A 13,072-nucleotide genomic window follows, 5' to 3' on the forward strand; every position below is an offset into this window, starting at 1 on the left:
GGTGTTCTCCTCATTAAACATTAACTGGTGTAGAGTCTTGTGTTCTAGTTGAGGTGGTCTCCTCATTAAACATTAACTGGTGTAGAGTCTTGTGTTCTGGTTGAGGTGTTCTCCTCATTAAACAGTAATTGGGGTAGTCTGGTAGTTGTACCATTTTAGCCCTAGTTGGCAGATGTTACTTCAATATACTACAGTGTTGTCTGCAAAAACACTACAGTAAATACTAGTCAAGACTACAGTAATGTTCGCAAAATCACGACAGTGAATATTATAGTATATAAATATAGTAACACTACAGTATTCAGACCATAGTTTAATATAGTATGTTTTATATGGGTAACGCTGACCTTCATGTAGCCTAATGTTACTGTATCCTAATGTTATTGCAGCCTACTGTATCCTAATGTTATTGTAGTCTACTGTATCCTAATGTTATTGTAGTCTACTGTATCTTAATGTTATTGTAGCCTACTGTATCCTAATGTTATTGCAGCCTACTGTATCCCAATGTTATTGTAGTCTACTGTATCCTAATGTTATTGCAGCCTACTGTATCCCAATGTTATTGTAGTCTACTGTATCCTAATGTTATTGCAGCCTACTGTATCCTAATGTTATTGTAGCCTACTGTATCCTAATGTTATTGCAGTCTACTGTATCCTACTGTTATTGTAGTCTACTGTATCCTAATGTTATTGTAGTCTACTGTATCCTAATGTTATTGTAGTCTACTGTATCCTAATGTTATTGCAGCCTACTGTATCCTAATGTTATTGTATCCTAATGTTATTGCAGCCTACTGTATCCTAATGTTATTGTAGTCTACTGTATCCTACTGTTATTGTAGTCTACTGTATCCTAATGTTATTGTAGTCTACTGTATCCTAATGTTATTGCAGTCTACTGTAACCTAATGTTATTGTAGCCTACTGTATCCTAATGTTATTGTAGCCTACTGTATCCTAATGTTATTGTAGCCTACTGTATCCTAATGTTATTGTATCCTAATGTTATTGCAGCCTACTGTATCCTAATGTTATTGTAGTCTACTGTATCCTACTGTTATTGTAGTCTACTGTATCCTACTGTTATTGTAGTCTACTGTAACCTAATGTTATTGTAGCCTACTGTATCCTAATGTTATTGTAGCCTACTGTAGCCTAATGTTATTGTAGCCTACTGTATCCTAATGTTATTGTAGCCTACTGTATCCTAATGTTATTGTAGTCTACTGTAGCCTAATGTTATTGTAGCCTACTGTATCCTAATGTTATTGTAGTCTACTGTATCCTAATGTTATTGTAGCCTACTGTATCCTAATGTTATTGTAGCCTACTGTATCCTAATGTTATTGTAGCCTACTGTATCCTAATGTTATTGTAGTCTACTGTAGCCTACTGTGATAAAGCCGTGGATGGTTTTGGCTGGTTTGGTTGGTGGGAGGACTGTTCTTTCACCATTACAAACATACCCTCTTATCTTCAGCAATTTGTTTGTAACTGATCGGTTCGATGACCAGATCTGTCCTTGAGATTAACAGGAATACGGTGGTTTGCAAGAAAAGCTGTACAGTAATATTTATTTCAGTAAATACGAGCTTCACGTATGGAACATGTGCCTAAGGATTACCTATCTATAAGCAATATATCTTTGTAAATCTATAGTGTGTTTAAAACCGGCCTACGTTTTAAAGAAACACACAACAAGTTTACCCTTTATCATTTGACTGTTTTATTTCTTATGTAAGACGTGTAAAAACAGGACAACCGAGAGACCGTTTGACAGTAGCATACCACAGACCGACATTACCAATATCCGTTCATATCCTTGTGTATGTAAATTCAACCCCATTCAACGTTCCAAAACAAAATAAACATATTTAAAAGTACTACCTCCAACCCTGTACCCCAGTGTAAGTAGTTTAACAAGCGTATTCCAGGGACAGACAGAAAACCCTTCTACAACATTTGACTGGCTGTAAACACAGCCATACCAACCCCCATTTTAAAACCAGAACACCCGTTTGTGTATTTATAGTGTATTATGTGTTTGAAAATAAATATAACAGTGCAATGTAGAGAGAGAGAGAGAAAGAGGAAGTATGCATTTAAAACTAACATATTGTTTAATGTTAGATCAAGTACGTCAGAATTAAAACATTTTGGAAGATTCAAATCTAGTGAAATCCAAAATCAAGAAACGGCACCCATTTCAAACTCATGGTAGTCAGAAACATAGACTTAGAAAAAAGTAGTTTTGTTCAGATGTTTCTTTTTCACTTGGTCTTTCCCGACACCATGACTCCGAACTCCTGGATGGTGATCTCCTTGTCATGGTACTGCTGCAGCTGGCGGTTGGTGATGTTCCCAGCCCTCAGGGCGTCTTCAATGGAGAACTTCTTCCCAGACTTCCTGTCGTGGAGAACAGAGGACTCCCCCTTGGGGCCCTTGACACTGATCTCCTCCCAGTCGCACTCCTGGCTCTGGAGGTTCACGAACATCTTCCAGTCGATCAGCCCCAGCTTGTAGGCCTCCTCCGGCCTCATCTCCTTACCCGAGTCTGGATCGATGACCACAATGGATCTCCTCAGGTGGCTCTCCCTCTGCTCCCTCTTGATCTGGATGGCCGACAGGCTCTTCTGTAGCTTCTCGATCTCCTCATCCTTCTGGCTGGTGATGGCCCTCAGTTCGGCCAGCTCCCTCTGCAGTGAGTCCAGCCTCAGCTCTAGGTTCTTCCCGCTCTCCATGGGGGCCGAGTTGGAGATGCTCCGGGTCTCCGTAGAGGTGATCTGGATCTCGGACTGCAGCCTGCGGATGTCATTCTGTAGCCTCTGGTTCTCCTGCTGGAGGCGACTGCTCTCATCGCGGATGTAGTCCAGCTCCTTGGACGACTTGGTGTTGGTGAACTCCATGTCGGACAGGCGGGACTTGAGGCTGCTCAGCTCCTGGTCCAGCTCGAGCCTCCTCCTCTTCTCCTGTTCCAGCGTCCTCGTCATCTTCTCGATCTCCAGCTCAGCCTCTGGGTCTTTCTCTACCTGGATGGTCTCGGTACGCACCACCTTCTCCTTCACCACCATCCTCTCCAGGGTGACCTGCTGCTGGAGCAGGACGTTCAGCTCCTTCTCCAGCAGGGTGCGCTTGTGTCTCTCCTCCTCCACCTGCAGCTTGAGGATGGAGTGCTCTTTCTCTTGCTGGGGGTCCTGCTGGAGAACCACCATCTGTTTCACTGTGACCCTCTCCCTGTTCTCCTTGTCCCTGACCTCCATCTCGTTCAACCTGACCCTCAGCCTCTGGATCTCCAGCTCTGCATCGCGCCGAGCTCGGCGTTCTCGCTCCAGCTCCTCCAGCTGTGCGTCCAGGTTGGCCTTCTGCCTCTGAAGTTGGAAGAGCTCCTCTTTCAGGGTCTCCCTCTGCCTCTGTTCATTGTTGATGTTCTGTGTGAAGGTGCTGCACTCTGACCTCAGTAATGGGTCCTCCTCCATCTTAACCACCTCCTGCTGGACAACCTTCTCCCTGACCTGGGACAGGTCGATCTTCCTTAGCCGGATCTTCTCCTCATTAGCTGATCGCTCCCTCTCCAGGTCCAGGCGTTTCTTCTGCTCGTCCGCCAGCTTCCTCTTCAGGATCTCAATCTCCTCCTTGGTCTTGGGGTTTTCTTTGTACTCCAGCACCTCGTTAACCACCTCTTTAATTTGCACCTGTGGCTTGGTGTCCTTCCACCGCTGAATCTCGTCCCTCAGCTGCCTGATCTCCATCTCTGACTTCTCCGTCTGGTACGTCTTGTCCACAATCTCGTTGCGGAGTTTCTCCAGCTCCCTCTCGGTCTGAGGGTCCGTCTTGTACTTGATGACTTCCTTGATGATCTCCTTGATCTCGATCTGCGGACCTCTGTTTCTCAGCATCTTCAGCTCGTCCTGGTGGGACTTCAGCTGTTGGTCTGCGTCTCTGTATCTCCTCTGGTGTTCCACCAGTTCCATGCGTAGGTTGGCCACTTCAGCCTCAGCCTTGGGGTCAGGCCTGACGATCTCCCTCACCTTCTCCTGAACTATGACCCTCGACTTTTCCTCCTCTAGGCTGGAGATCTTCCTCTGGAGGTCGGCGCGCTCCCTTTGGGAAGACCGGTGCTTGGCCTTCTCATCCTCATGTTGCATCCTGAGATTCTCTACCTCCCTCTCAAAGGCGATATCCTTCTCCACCTTCAGCACCTCCTTGATGGAGATCTTCTCCTCGGCCATGGACTTCTCCTTCTCCAGCCTGCGGAGCTTGTCCTGGAGGAAGCGCAGCTCATCCTCCAGTTGCTTCCTGCCCTCCTGCTCTTTCTGCTTCCTGTCCAAGAGGATGCGGTACTCGTTCTCCAGTTGCGGGTCGTTCTGAACTTTAATCACCTCCTCCTCTGTGATCACCTCCTGCTCCTTGGACTTCTGCTGTGCCAGGAGCGTCACCTGCTTGGTGATCTGGATCACCTCGTTGTCCTTGATGGTCTTCCTCCTCCTCAGTTCTTCCAGCTCCTCCCTGAGCCTCCTCACCTCCTCCTCCTGGCCGCGGTCCCTCTCGATACGCAGCACCTCCTTCACGGTGTACTGCTGTGCTCCTTCTTTGATCTCTGTTTCGATGCCGCGCAGCTTCAGCCTCAGCGCCTCCAGCTCGTTGTCCATGGCCCGGGTGACCCGGGTTTCGTCTGACAGTTTCTGACGGACATTGTGGACCTCGTCGACCAGTGTCGGATCCGGAACCTTCTTGATGATCTCCTTCTTGACGACAGTGTCCTCCGGCTTCTGGCCCTCCAACATGTAGATGTCCGTCTGGATTTTCTCTAGATCCTTCTCCAGCTGCTCCCTTCTCTGGATCTCGTCTTTCAGTTGACTCTCGATCCTCCAGGCTTCTTCTCCCGGAGCAGCAGATCTGACTTGTTGGACATTGTTGCTGACGATCACGTCTGATTGCTGAGAGAGAGGGAGAGGAGGCTGGCGTTATTGTTTTTAGAAGTAATGGCAATGATGTTTATTTAGAATGATGTGACATTTAAATTCTATTTTGGATCTATATAAAGATGTGCCACATTGATTGTTGAACATTCAGGAGTATCTCACCTGATTCATAAGGCATTGTGCAAACTGCAAATTCGCCATCCTTTGCTTGTTCACTGCATTCACTTCGGTGAATTTAGCTTCAATGGCAGATTCCTGTCAACAAGGAAATTATGAAAATGTATGGAACCAGGGGCATCATTTGCTACTGTTATTATACTGCTGCTCTTTAATTATATCTTTATTTTTTACTTCACACTTATTTTTCTTAACTGCAATGATGGTTAAGGGGCTTGTAAGTAAGCATTTCACTGTAATGTCTACCTACACCTGTTGTATTTGGCATGTCACTGTAAGGTCTACCTACACCTGTTGTATTTGGCATGTCACTGTAAGGTCTACACGTGTTGTATTCAGCATGTCACTGTAAGGTCTACACAGCTGTTGTATTTGGCACGTCACTGTAAGGTCTACACCTGTTGTATTCAGCATTTCACTGTAAGGTCTACACAGCTGTTGTATTTGGCATGTCACTGTAAGGTCTACACCTGTTGTATTCAGCATTTCACTGTAAGGTCTACACAGCTGTTGTATTCAGCATGTCACTGTAAGGTCTACTACACCTGTTGTATTCAGCATGTCACTGTAAGGTCTACACCTGTTGTATTTGGCATGTCACTGTAAGGTCTACAACTGTTGTATTTGGCACGTGACATAACATTTCATTAGATTTGATTTTCAGAATGTTCATTAGAAGATGTCGTACAAAAGACTTCCTGAAAATGTATCAAGAGGTGTCACATTACAACGTGTACTATGCATTGAGGTTACAGTCAAGGGCTGACTCTCACATTACACAATATTCTATATCAGTGGACTACTGCCCATGCACCCTATTCCCTATATAGTGCACTACTTTTGACCAGGACCCATGCACCCTATATAGTGCACTACTTTTGACCAGGACCCATGCACCCTATTCCCTATATAGTGCATGAATTTTGACCAGGGCCCATGCACCCTATTCCCTATATAGTGCACTAATTTTGACCAGGGCCCATGCACCCTATTCCCTATATAGTGCACTACTTTTGACCAGGACCCATGCACCCTATTCCCTATATAGTGCACTACTTTTGACCAGGGCCCATGCACCCTATTCCCTACATAGTACACTACTTTTGACCAGGGCCCATGCACCCTATTCCCTACATAGTACACTACTTTTGACCAGGGCCTTATGACCAGAGTCCAAAAGTAGTGCACTAAATAGGTAAATGGGTTTCATTTGGGCCACAGCCGCAGTCTTCCTTACCTCTTCCTTGACCCTGAGTGCAGGGGACTCCAGTCTGCTTCTCTTGTAGGTCTGAGGGACCAGCCCGTCTTCAAGGTCCAGAATAGACTTGAACTTCTCAGTATCATTCTCATAGTCCTGCAAAAACACAAATTAGTCAAATCAATTATTCATTGAAGAGGAAGAAAAATGAGAGAAAGTGTTACATCAAATCGTATACATTTCTCCTAGCCGTAGGTAATCAGAATGGATGTGTCGATCGGTGTTCATTCCCCTACCTTGACGGCCTGCTGGTAAAGTTGGGCATTTTTCGACACGTTGTTCAACTCAGACTCCTTCTTTTTAATGTCAGAGAGCAGGTTCTGTGACAATACAGCAATCAACATTTTAGACCGAGAAACATAACAGGACCATTAGAGGTGGAAGACTGACTAGAGGTATAGAAACATAACAGAACCATTAGAGGTAGAGGACTGACTAGAGGTATAGAAACATAACAGGACCATTAGAGGTAGAGGACTGACTAGAGGTATAGAAACATAACAGAACCATTAGAGGTAGAGGACTGACTATAGAAACATAACAGGACCATTAGAGGTAGAGGACTGACTATAGAAACATAACATGACCATTAGAGGTAGAGGACTGACTATAGAAACATAACAGGACCATTAGAGGTAGAGGACTGACTATAGAAACATAACAGGACCATTAGAGGTAGAGGACTGACTATAGAAACATAACAGAACCATTAGAGGTAGAGGACTGACTATAGAAACATAACAGGACCATTAGAGGTAGAGGACTGACTATAGAAACATAACAGGACCATTAGAGGTAGAGGACTGACTAGAGGTATAGAAACATAACAGGACCATTAGAGGTAGAGGACTGACTAGAGGTATAGAAACATAACAGAACCATTAGAGGTAGAGGACTGACTATAGAAACATAACAGGACCATTAGAGGTAGAGGACTGACTATAGAAACATAACATGACCATTAGAGGTAGAGGACTGACTATAGAAACATAACAGGACCATTAGAGGTAGAGGACTGACTATAGAAACATAACAGGACCATTAGAGGTAGAGGACTGACTATAGAAACATAACAGAACCATTAGAGGTAGAGGACTGACTATAGAAACATAACAGGACCATTAGAGGTAGAGGACTGACTATAGAAACATAACAGGACCATTAGAGGTAGAGGACTGACTAGAGGTATAGAAACATAACAGAACCATTAGAGGTAGAGGGCTGACTATAGAAACATAACAGGACCATTAGAGGTAGAGGACTGACTATAGAAACATAACAGAACCATTAGAGGTAGAGGACTGACTATAGAAACATAACAGGGCCATTAGAGGTAGAGGACTGACTATAGAAACATAACAGGGCCATTAGAGGTAGAGGACTGACTATAGAAACATAACAGAACCATTAGAGGTAGAGGACTGACTATAGAAACATAACAGAACCATTAGAGGTAGAGGACTGACTATAGAAACATAACAGGGCCATTAGAGGTAGAGGACTGACTATAGAAACATAACAGGGCCATTAGAGGTAGAGGACTGACTATAGAAACATAACAGGACCATTAGAGGTAGAGGACTGACTATAGAAACATAACAGGACCATTAGAGGTAGAGGACTGACTATAGAAACATAACAGGGCCATTAGAGGTAGAGGACTGACTATAGAAACATAACAGAACCATTAGAGGTAGAGGACTGACTATAGAAACATAACAGGACCATTAGAGGTAGAGGACTGACTATAGAAACATAACAGAACCATTAGAGGTAGAGGACTGACTATAGAAACATAACAGAACCATTAGAGGTAGAGGACTGACTATAGAAACATAACAGAACCATTAGAGGTAGAGGACTGACTATAGAAACATAACAGGACCATTAGAGGTAGAGGACTGACTATAGAAACATAACAGGGCCATTAGAGGTAGAGGACTGACTATAGAAACATAACAGGACCATTAGAGGTAGAGGACTGACTAGAGGTATAGAAACATAACAGGACCATTAGAGGTAGAGGACTGACTAGAGGTATAGAAACATAACAGAACCATTAGAGGTAGAGGACTGACTATAGAAACATAACAGGACCATTAGAGGTAGAGGACTGACTATAGAAACATAACAGGACCATTAGAGGTAGAGGACTGACTAGAGGTATAGAAACATTAGTTTTAGTTCAGGACAGGGTTGCAAAATTGTGAACACCTGACTATCCTCAACCGTGCCGGGGTAAAGTTTCCCCTAGGTACAGATCTAAAATCAGCTTCCCCTCCCCCAATCCTAACATTAACCATTAGTGGGACAATCAGAAATCAGCTTCCCCTCACCCAATCCTAACATTAACCATTAGTGGGACAATCAGAACTCAGCTTCCCCTCCCCCAATCCTAACATTAACCATTAGTGGAACAATCAGAAATCAGCTTCCCCTCCCCCAATCCTAACATTAACCATTAGTGGGACAATCAGAAATCAGCTTCCCCTCCCCCAATCCTAACATTAACCATTAGTGGGACAATCAGAAATCAGCTTCCCTTCACCCAATCCTAACATTAACCATTAGTGGAACAATCAGAAATCAGCTTCCCTTCACCCAATCCTAACATTAACCATTAGTGGGACAATCAGAAATCAGCTTCCCTTCACCCAATCCTAACATTAACCATTAGTGGGACAATCAGAAATCAGCTTCCCTTCACCCAATCCTAACATTAACCATTAGTGGAACAATCAGAAATCAGCTTCCCTCCCCAATCCTAACATTAACCATTAGTGGGACAATCAGAAATCAGCTTCCCTTCACCCAATCCTAACATTAACCATTAGTGGAACAATCAGAAATCAGCTTCCCTTCACCCAATCCTAACATTAACCATTAGTGGGACAATCAGAAATCAGCTTCCCTCCCCAATCCTAACATTAACCATTAGTGGGACAATCAGAAATCAGCTTCCATTCACCCAATCCTAACATTAACCATTAGTGGGACAATCAGAAATCAGCTTCCATTCACCCAATCCTAACATTAACCATTAGTGGGACAATCAGAAATCAGCTTCCCTTCACCCAATCCTAACATTAACCATTAGTGGGACAATCAGAAATCAGCTTCCCCTCCCCCAATCCTAACATTAACCATTCGTGGAACAATCAGAAATCAGCTTCCCTCCCCAATCCTAACATTAACCATTAGTGGAACAATCAGAAATCAGCTTCCCTTCACCCAATCCTAACATTAACCATTAGTGGGACAATCAGAAATCAGCTTCCCTCCCCAATCCTAACATTAACCATTAGTGGGACAATCAGAAATCAGCTTCCCTCCCCAATCCTAACATTAACCATTAGTGGGACAATCAGAAATCAGCTTCCCTTCACCCAATCCTAACATTAACCATTAGTGGAACAATCAGAAATCAGCTTCCCTCCCCAATCCTAACATTAACCATTAGTGGGACAATCAGAAATCAGCTTCCCTCCCCAATTCTAACATTAACCATTAGTGGGACAATCAGAAATCAGCTTCCCTCCCCAATCCTAACATTAACCATTAGTGGGACAATCAGAAATCAGCTTCCCTCCCCAATCCTAACATTAACCATTAGTGGGACAATCAGAAATCAGCTTCCCTTCACCCAATCCTAACATTAACCATTAGTGGAACAATCAGAAATCAGCTTCCCTCCCCAATCCTAACATTAACCATTAGTGGAACAATCAGAAATCAGCTTCCCCTCCCCCAATCCTAACATTAACCATTAGTGGGACAATCAGAAATCAGCTTCCCTCCCCAATCCTAACATTAACCATTAGTGGAACAATCAGAAATCAGCTTCCCTCCCCAATCCTAACATTAACCATTAGTGGAACAATCAGAAATCAACCACCTACCTTCTGGTTTTCCAGCTTGGTTTCCACCTGACTGAGGTTGTCTTTCTCAGTTGGCTCATAGTTTGGCACGCGGGACAGCCAGTTGTTCAGGTTGTCGTAGTCACTGCGGTAGTTACTGTACGACGTCTTAGCCCTCTGCAGGCTCTGAGTTCTGTAACACACCCACAACACAACGTGAACGTAACACACCACAACGTGAACGTAACACACCACAATGTGAACGTAACACACCACAACGTGAACGTAACACACCACACCACACCGTGAACGTAACACACCACACCACAACGTGAACTTAACACACCACACCACACCGTGAACGTAACACACCACAACACAAGGTGAACGTAACACACCACAACGTGAACATAACACACCACAACACAACGTGAACGTAACACACCACACCATGAACGTAACACACCACAACACAACAGGAACGTAACACACCACACCGTGAACGTAACACGCCACAACACAACGTGAACGTAACACACCACAACACAACGTGAACGTAACACACCACAACACAACGGGAACGTAACACACCACACCGTGAACGTAACACACCACACCACAACGTGAACACAACACAACGTGAACGTAACACACCACAACACAACGGGAACGTAACACACCACAACGTGAACGTAACACACCACACCACAACATGAACGTAACACACCACAACGTGAACGTAACACACCACACCACAACGTGAACATAACACACCACAACACAACGGGAACGTAACACACCACAACACAACGGGAACGTAACACACCACAACACAACGTGAACGTAACACACCACACCACAACGTGAACGTAACACACCACAACGTGAACGTAACACACCACACCACAACGTGAACGTAACACACCACACCACAACGGGAACGTAACACACCACAACACAACGGGAACGTAACACACCACAACGGGAACGTAACACACCACACCGTGAACGTAACACACCACAACGTGAACGTAACACACCACACCACAACGTGAACGTAACACACCACACCACAACGGGAACGTAACACACCACACCACACCGTGAACGTAACACACCACAACACAACACAACGTGAACGTAACACACCACACCACAACACAAGGTGAACGTAACACACCACACCGTGAACGTAACACACCACAACGTGAAAGTAACACACCACAACACAAGGTGAACGTAACACACCACACCGTGAACGTAACACACCACAACACAACGTGAACGTAACACACCACACCACAACACAAGGTGAACGTAACACACCACACCACACCGTAAACGTAACACACCACAACACAAGGTGAACGTAACACACCACACCACAACGTGAACGTAACACACCACAACGTGAACGTAACACACCACACCATGAACATAACACACCACACCACAACGTGAACGTAACACACCACACCACAACGTGAACGTAACACACCACACCATGAACGTAACACACCACACCACAACGTGAACGTAACACACCACACCATGAACGTAACACACCACACCACACCATGAACGTAACACACCACACCACAAGGTGAACGTAACACACCACACCGTGAACGTAACACACCACAACACAACGTGAACGTAACACACCACACCGTGAACGTAACACACCACAACACAAGGTGAACGTAACACACCACACCGTGAACGTAACACACCACACCACAACGTGAACGTAACACACCACACCACAACGGGAACGTAACACACCACAACACAAGGTGAACGTAACACACCACACCACAACGTGAACGTAACACACCACACCATGAACGTAACACACCACACCACACCGTGAACGTAACACACCACACCATGAACGTAACACACCACACCACAACGTGAACGTGACACACCACAACGTCATGTGACGTCTATTATAGTAAAACCACAATCCAGGTCTGGCTATGATGAGTCTTGTTCTTGGCTTCACAACCCTCTTTTTTACCAGTCGTCGAGGGCGACCAAAGCTCAATCAGTCCTCTAACCTCACAAATATCATTTATGGGATGTCAAAGGTCACTACGTTCCAATTCTCTACCCTTCTCCCTGAAGTGTGCACTTGTACACTTCCCCTTTATGGATTTAAAATGATTGGACTGGTGTAAATGGGAACTCCCCCTCCAGTCATACTTGTACCGATCCAATGGTTTTGAGTTCTGGAGAAGAGTGGAACATCGGAACGCAGCCACATGGTTCAACTGCACCTCAGAGACTGCTGCCTTGTGTACGGTACAGAGTCATGGGGAACACTGGTCACTTCAATAAAAGTTTACATACCGTTTTACCTACTTCATGTCTATACACTGTATTCTAGTCATGGTTCATTCTATATAACTACTGCTGTACACACTGTTTCTAATTCATATACTGTCTATACACACCATCCTATATAACTACTGTCTATACACACCATCCTATATAACTGCTGTCTATAATGTCTATACACACCATCCTATATAACTACTGTCTATAATGTCTATACACACCATCCTATATAACTACTATCTATACACACCATGCTATATAACTACTGTCTATACACACCATCCTATATAACTGCTGTCTATACTGTCTATACACACCATCCTATATAACTACTGTCTATACACACCATCCTATATAACTACTGTCTATAATGTCTATACACACCATCCTATATAACTACTGTCTATACACACCATCCTTTATAACTACTGTCTATACACACCATCCTATATAACTACTGTCTATACACACCATCCTATATAACTACTGTCTATACACACCATCCTATAT

General features: G+C 44.3%; 1 protein-coding gene across 1 annotated transcript in view; it reads right to left on the reverse strand.

Moving 5' to 3' along the window:
• Positions 1-1,707: 1,707 nt before the first annotated feature.
• The window catches only part of LOC135538320 (periplakin-like), a gene marked incomplete at its 5' end in the record, with an annotated part of 61,706 nt that continues 50,341 nt past the window's right edge, over positions 1,708-13,072 (reverse strand). The window contains 5 exons of the mRNA XM_064964234.1: positions 1,708-4,942; positions 5,090-5,182; positions 6,342-6,458; positions 6,599-6,682; positions 10,262-10,412. Coding sequence (XP_064820306.1) covers positions 2,276-4,942; positions 5,090-5,182; positions 6,342-6,458; positions 6,599-6,682; positions 10,262-10,412 — 3,112 coding nt within the window. The remainder of the gene's footprint in view (positions 4,943-5,089; positions 5,183-6,341; positions 6,459-6,598; positions 6,683-10,261; positions 10,413-13,072) is intronic.

This window comes from Oncorhynchus masou, unplaced genomic scaffold, assembly GCF_036934945.1.
Source record: "Oncorhynchus masou masou isolate Uvic2021 unplaced genomic scaffold, UVic_Omas_1.1 unplaced_scaffold_941, whole genome shotgun sequence".
Classification (NCBI taxonomy): domain Eukaryota; kingdom Metazoa; phylum Chordata; class Actinopteri; order Salmoniformes; family Salmonidae; genus Oncorhynchus; species Oncorhynchus masou.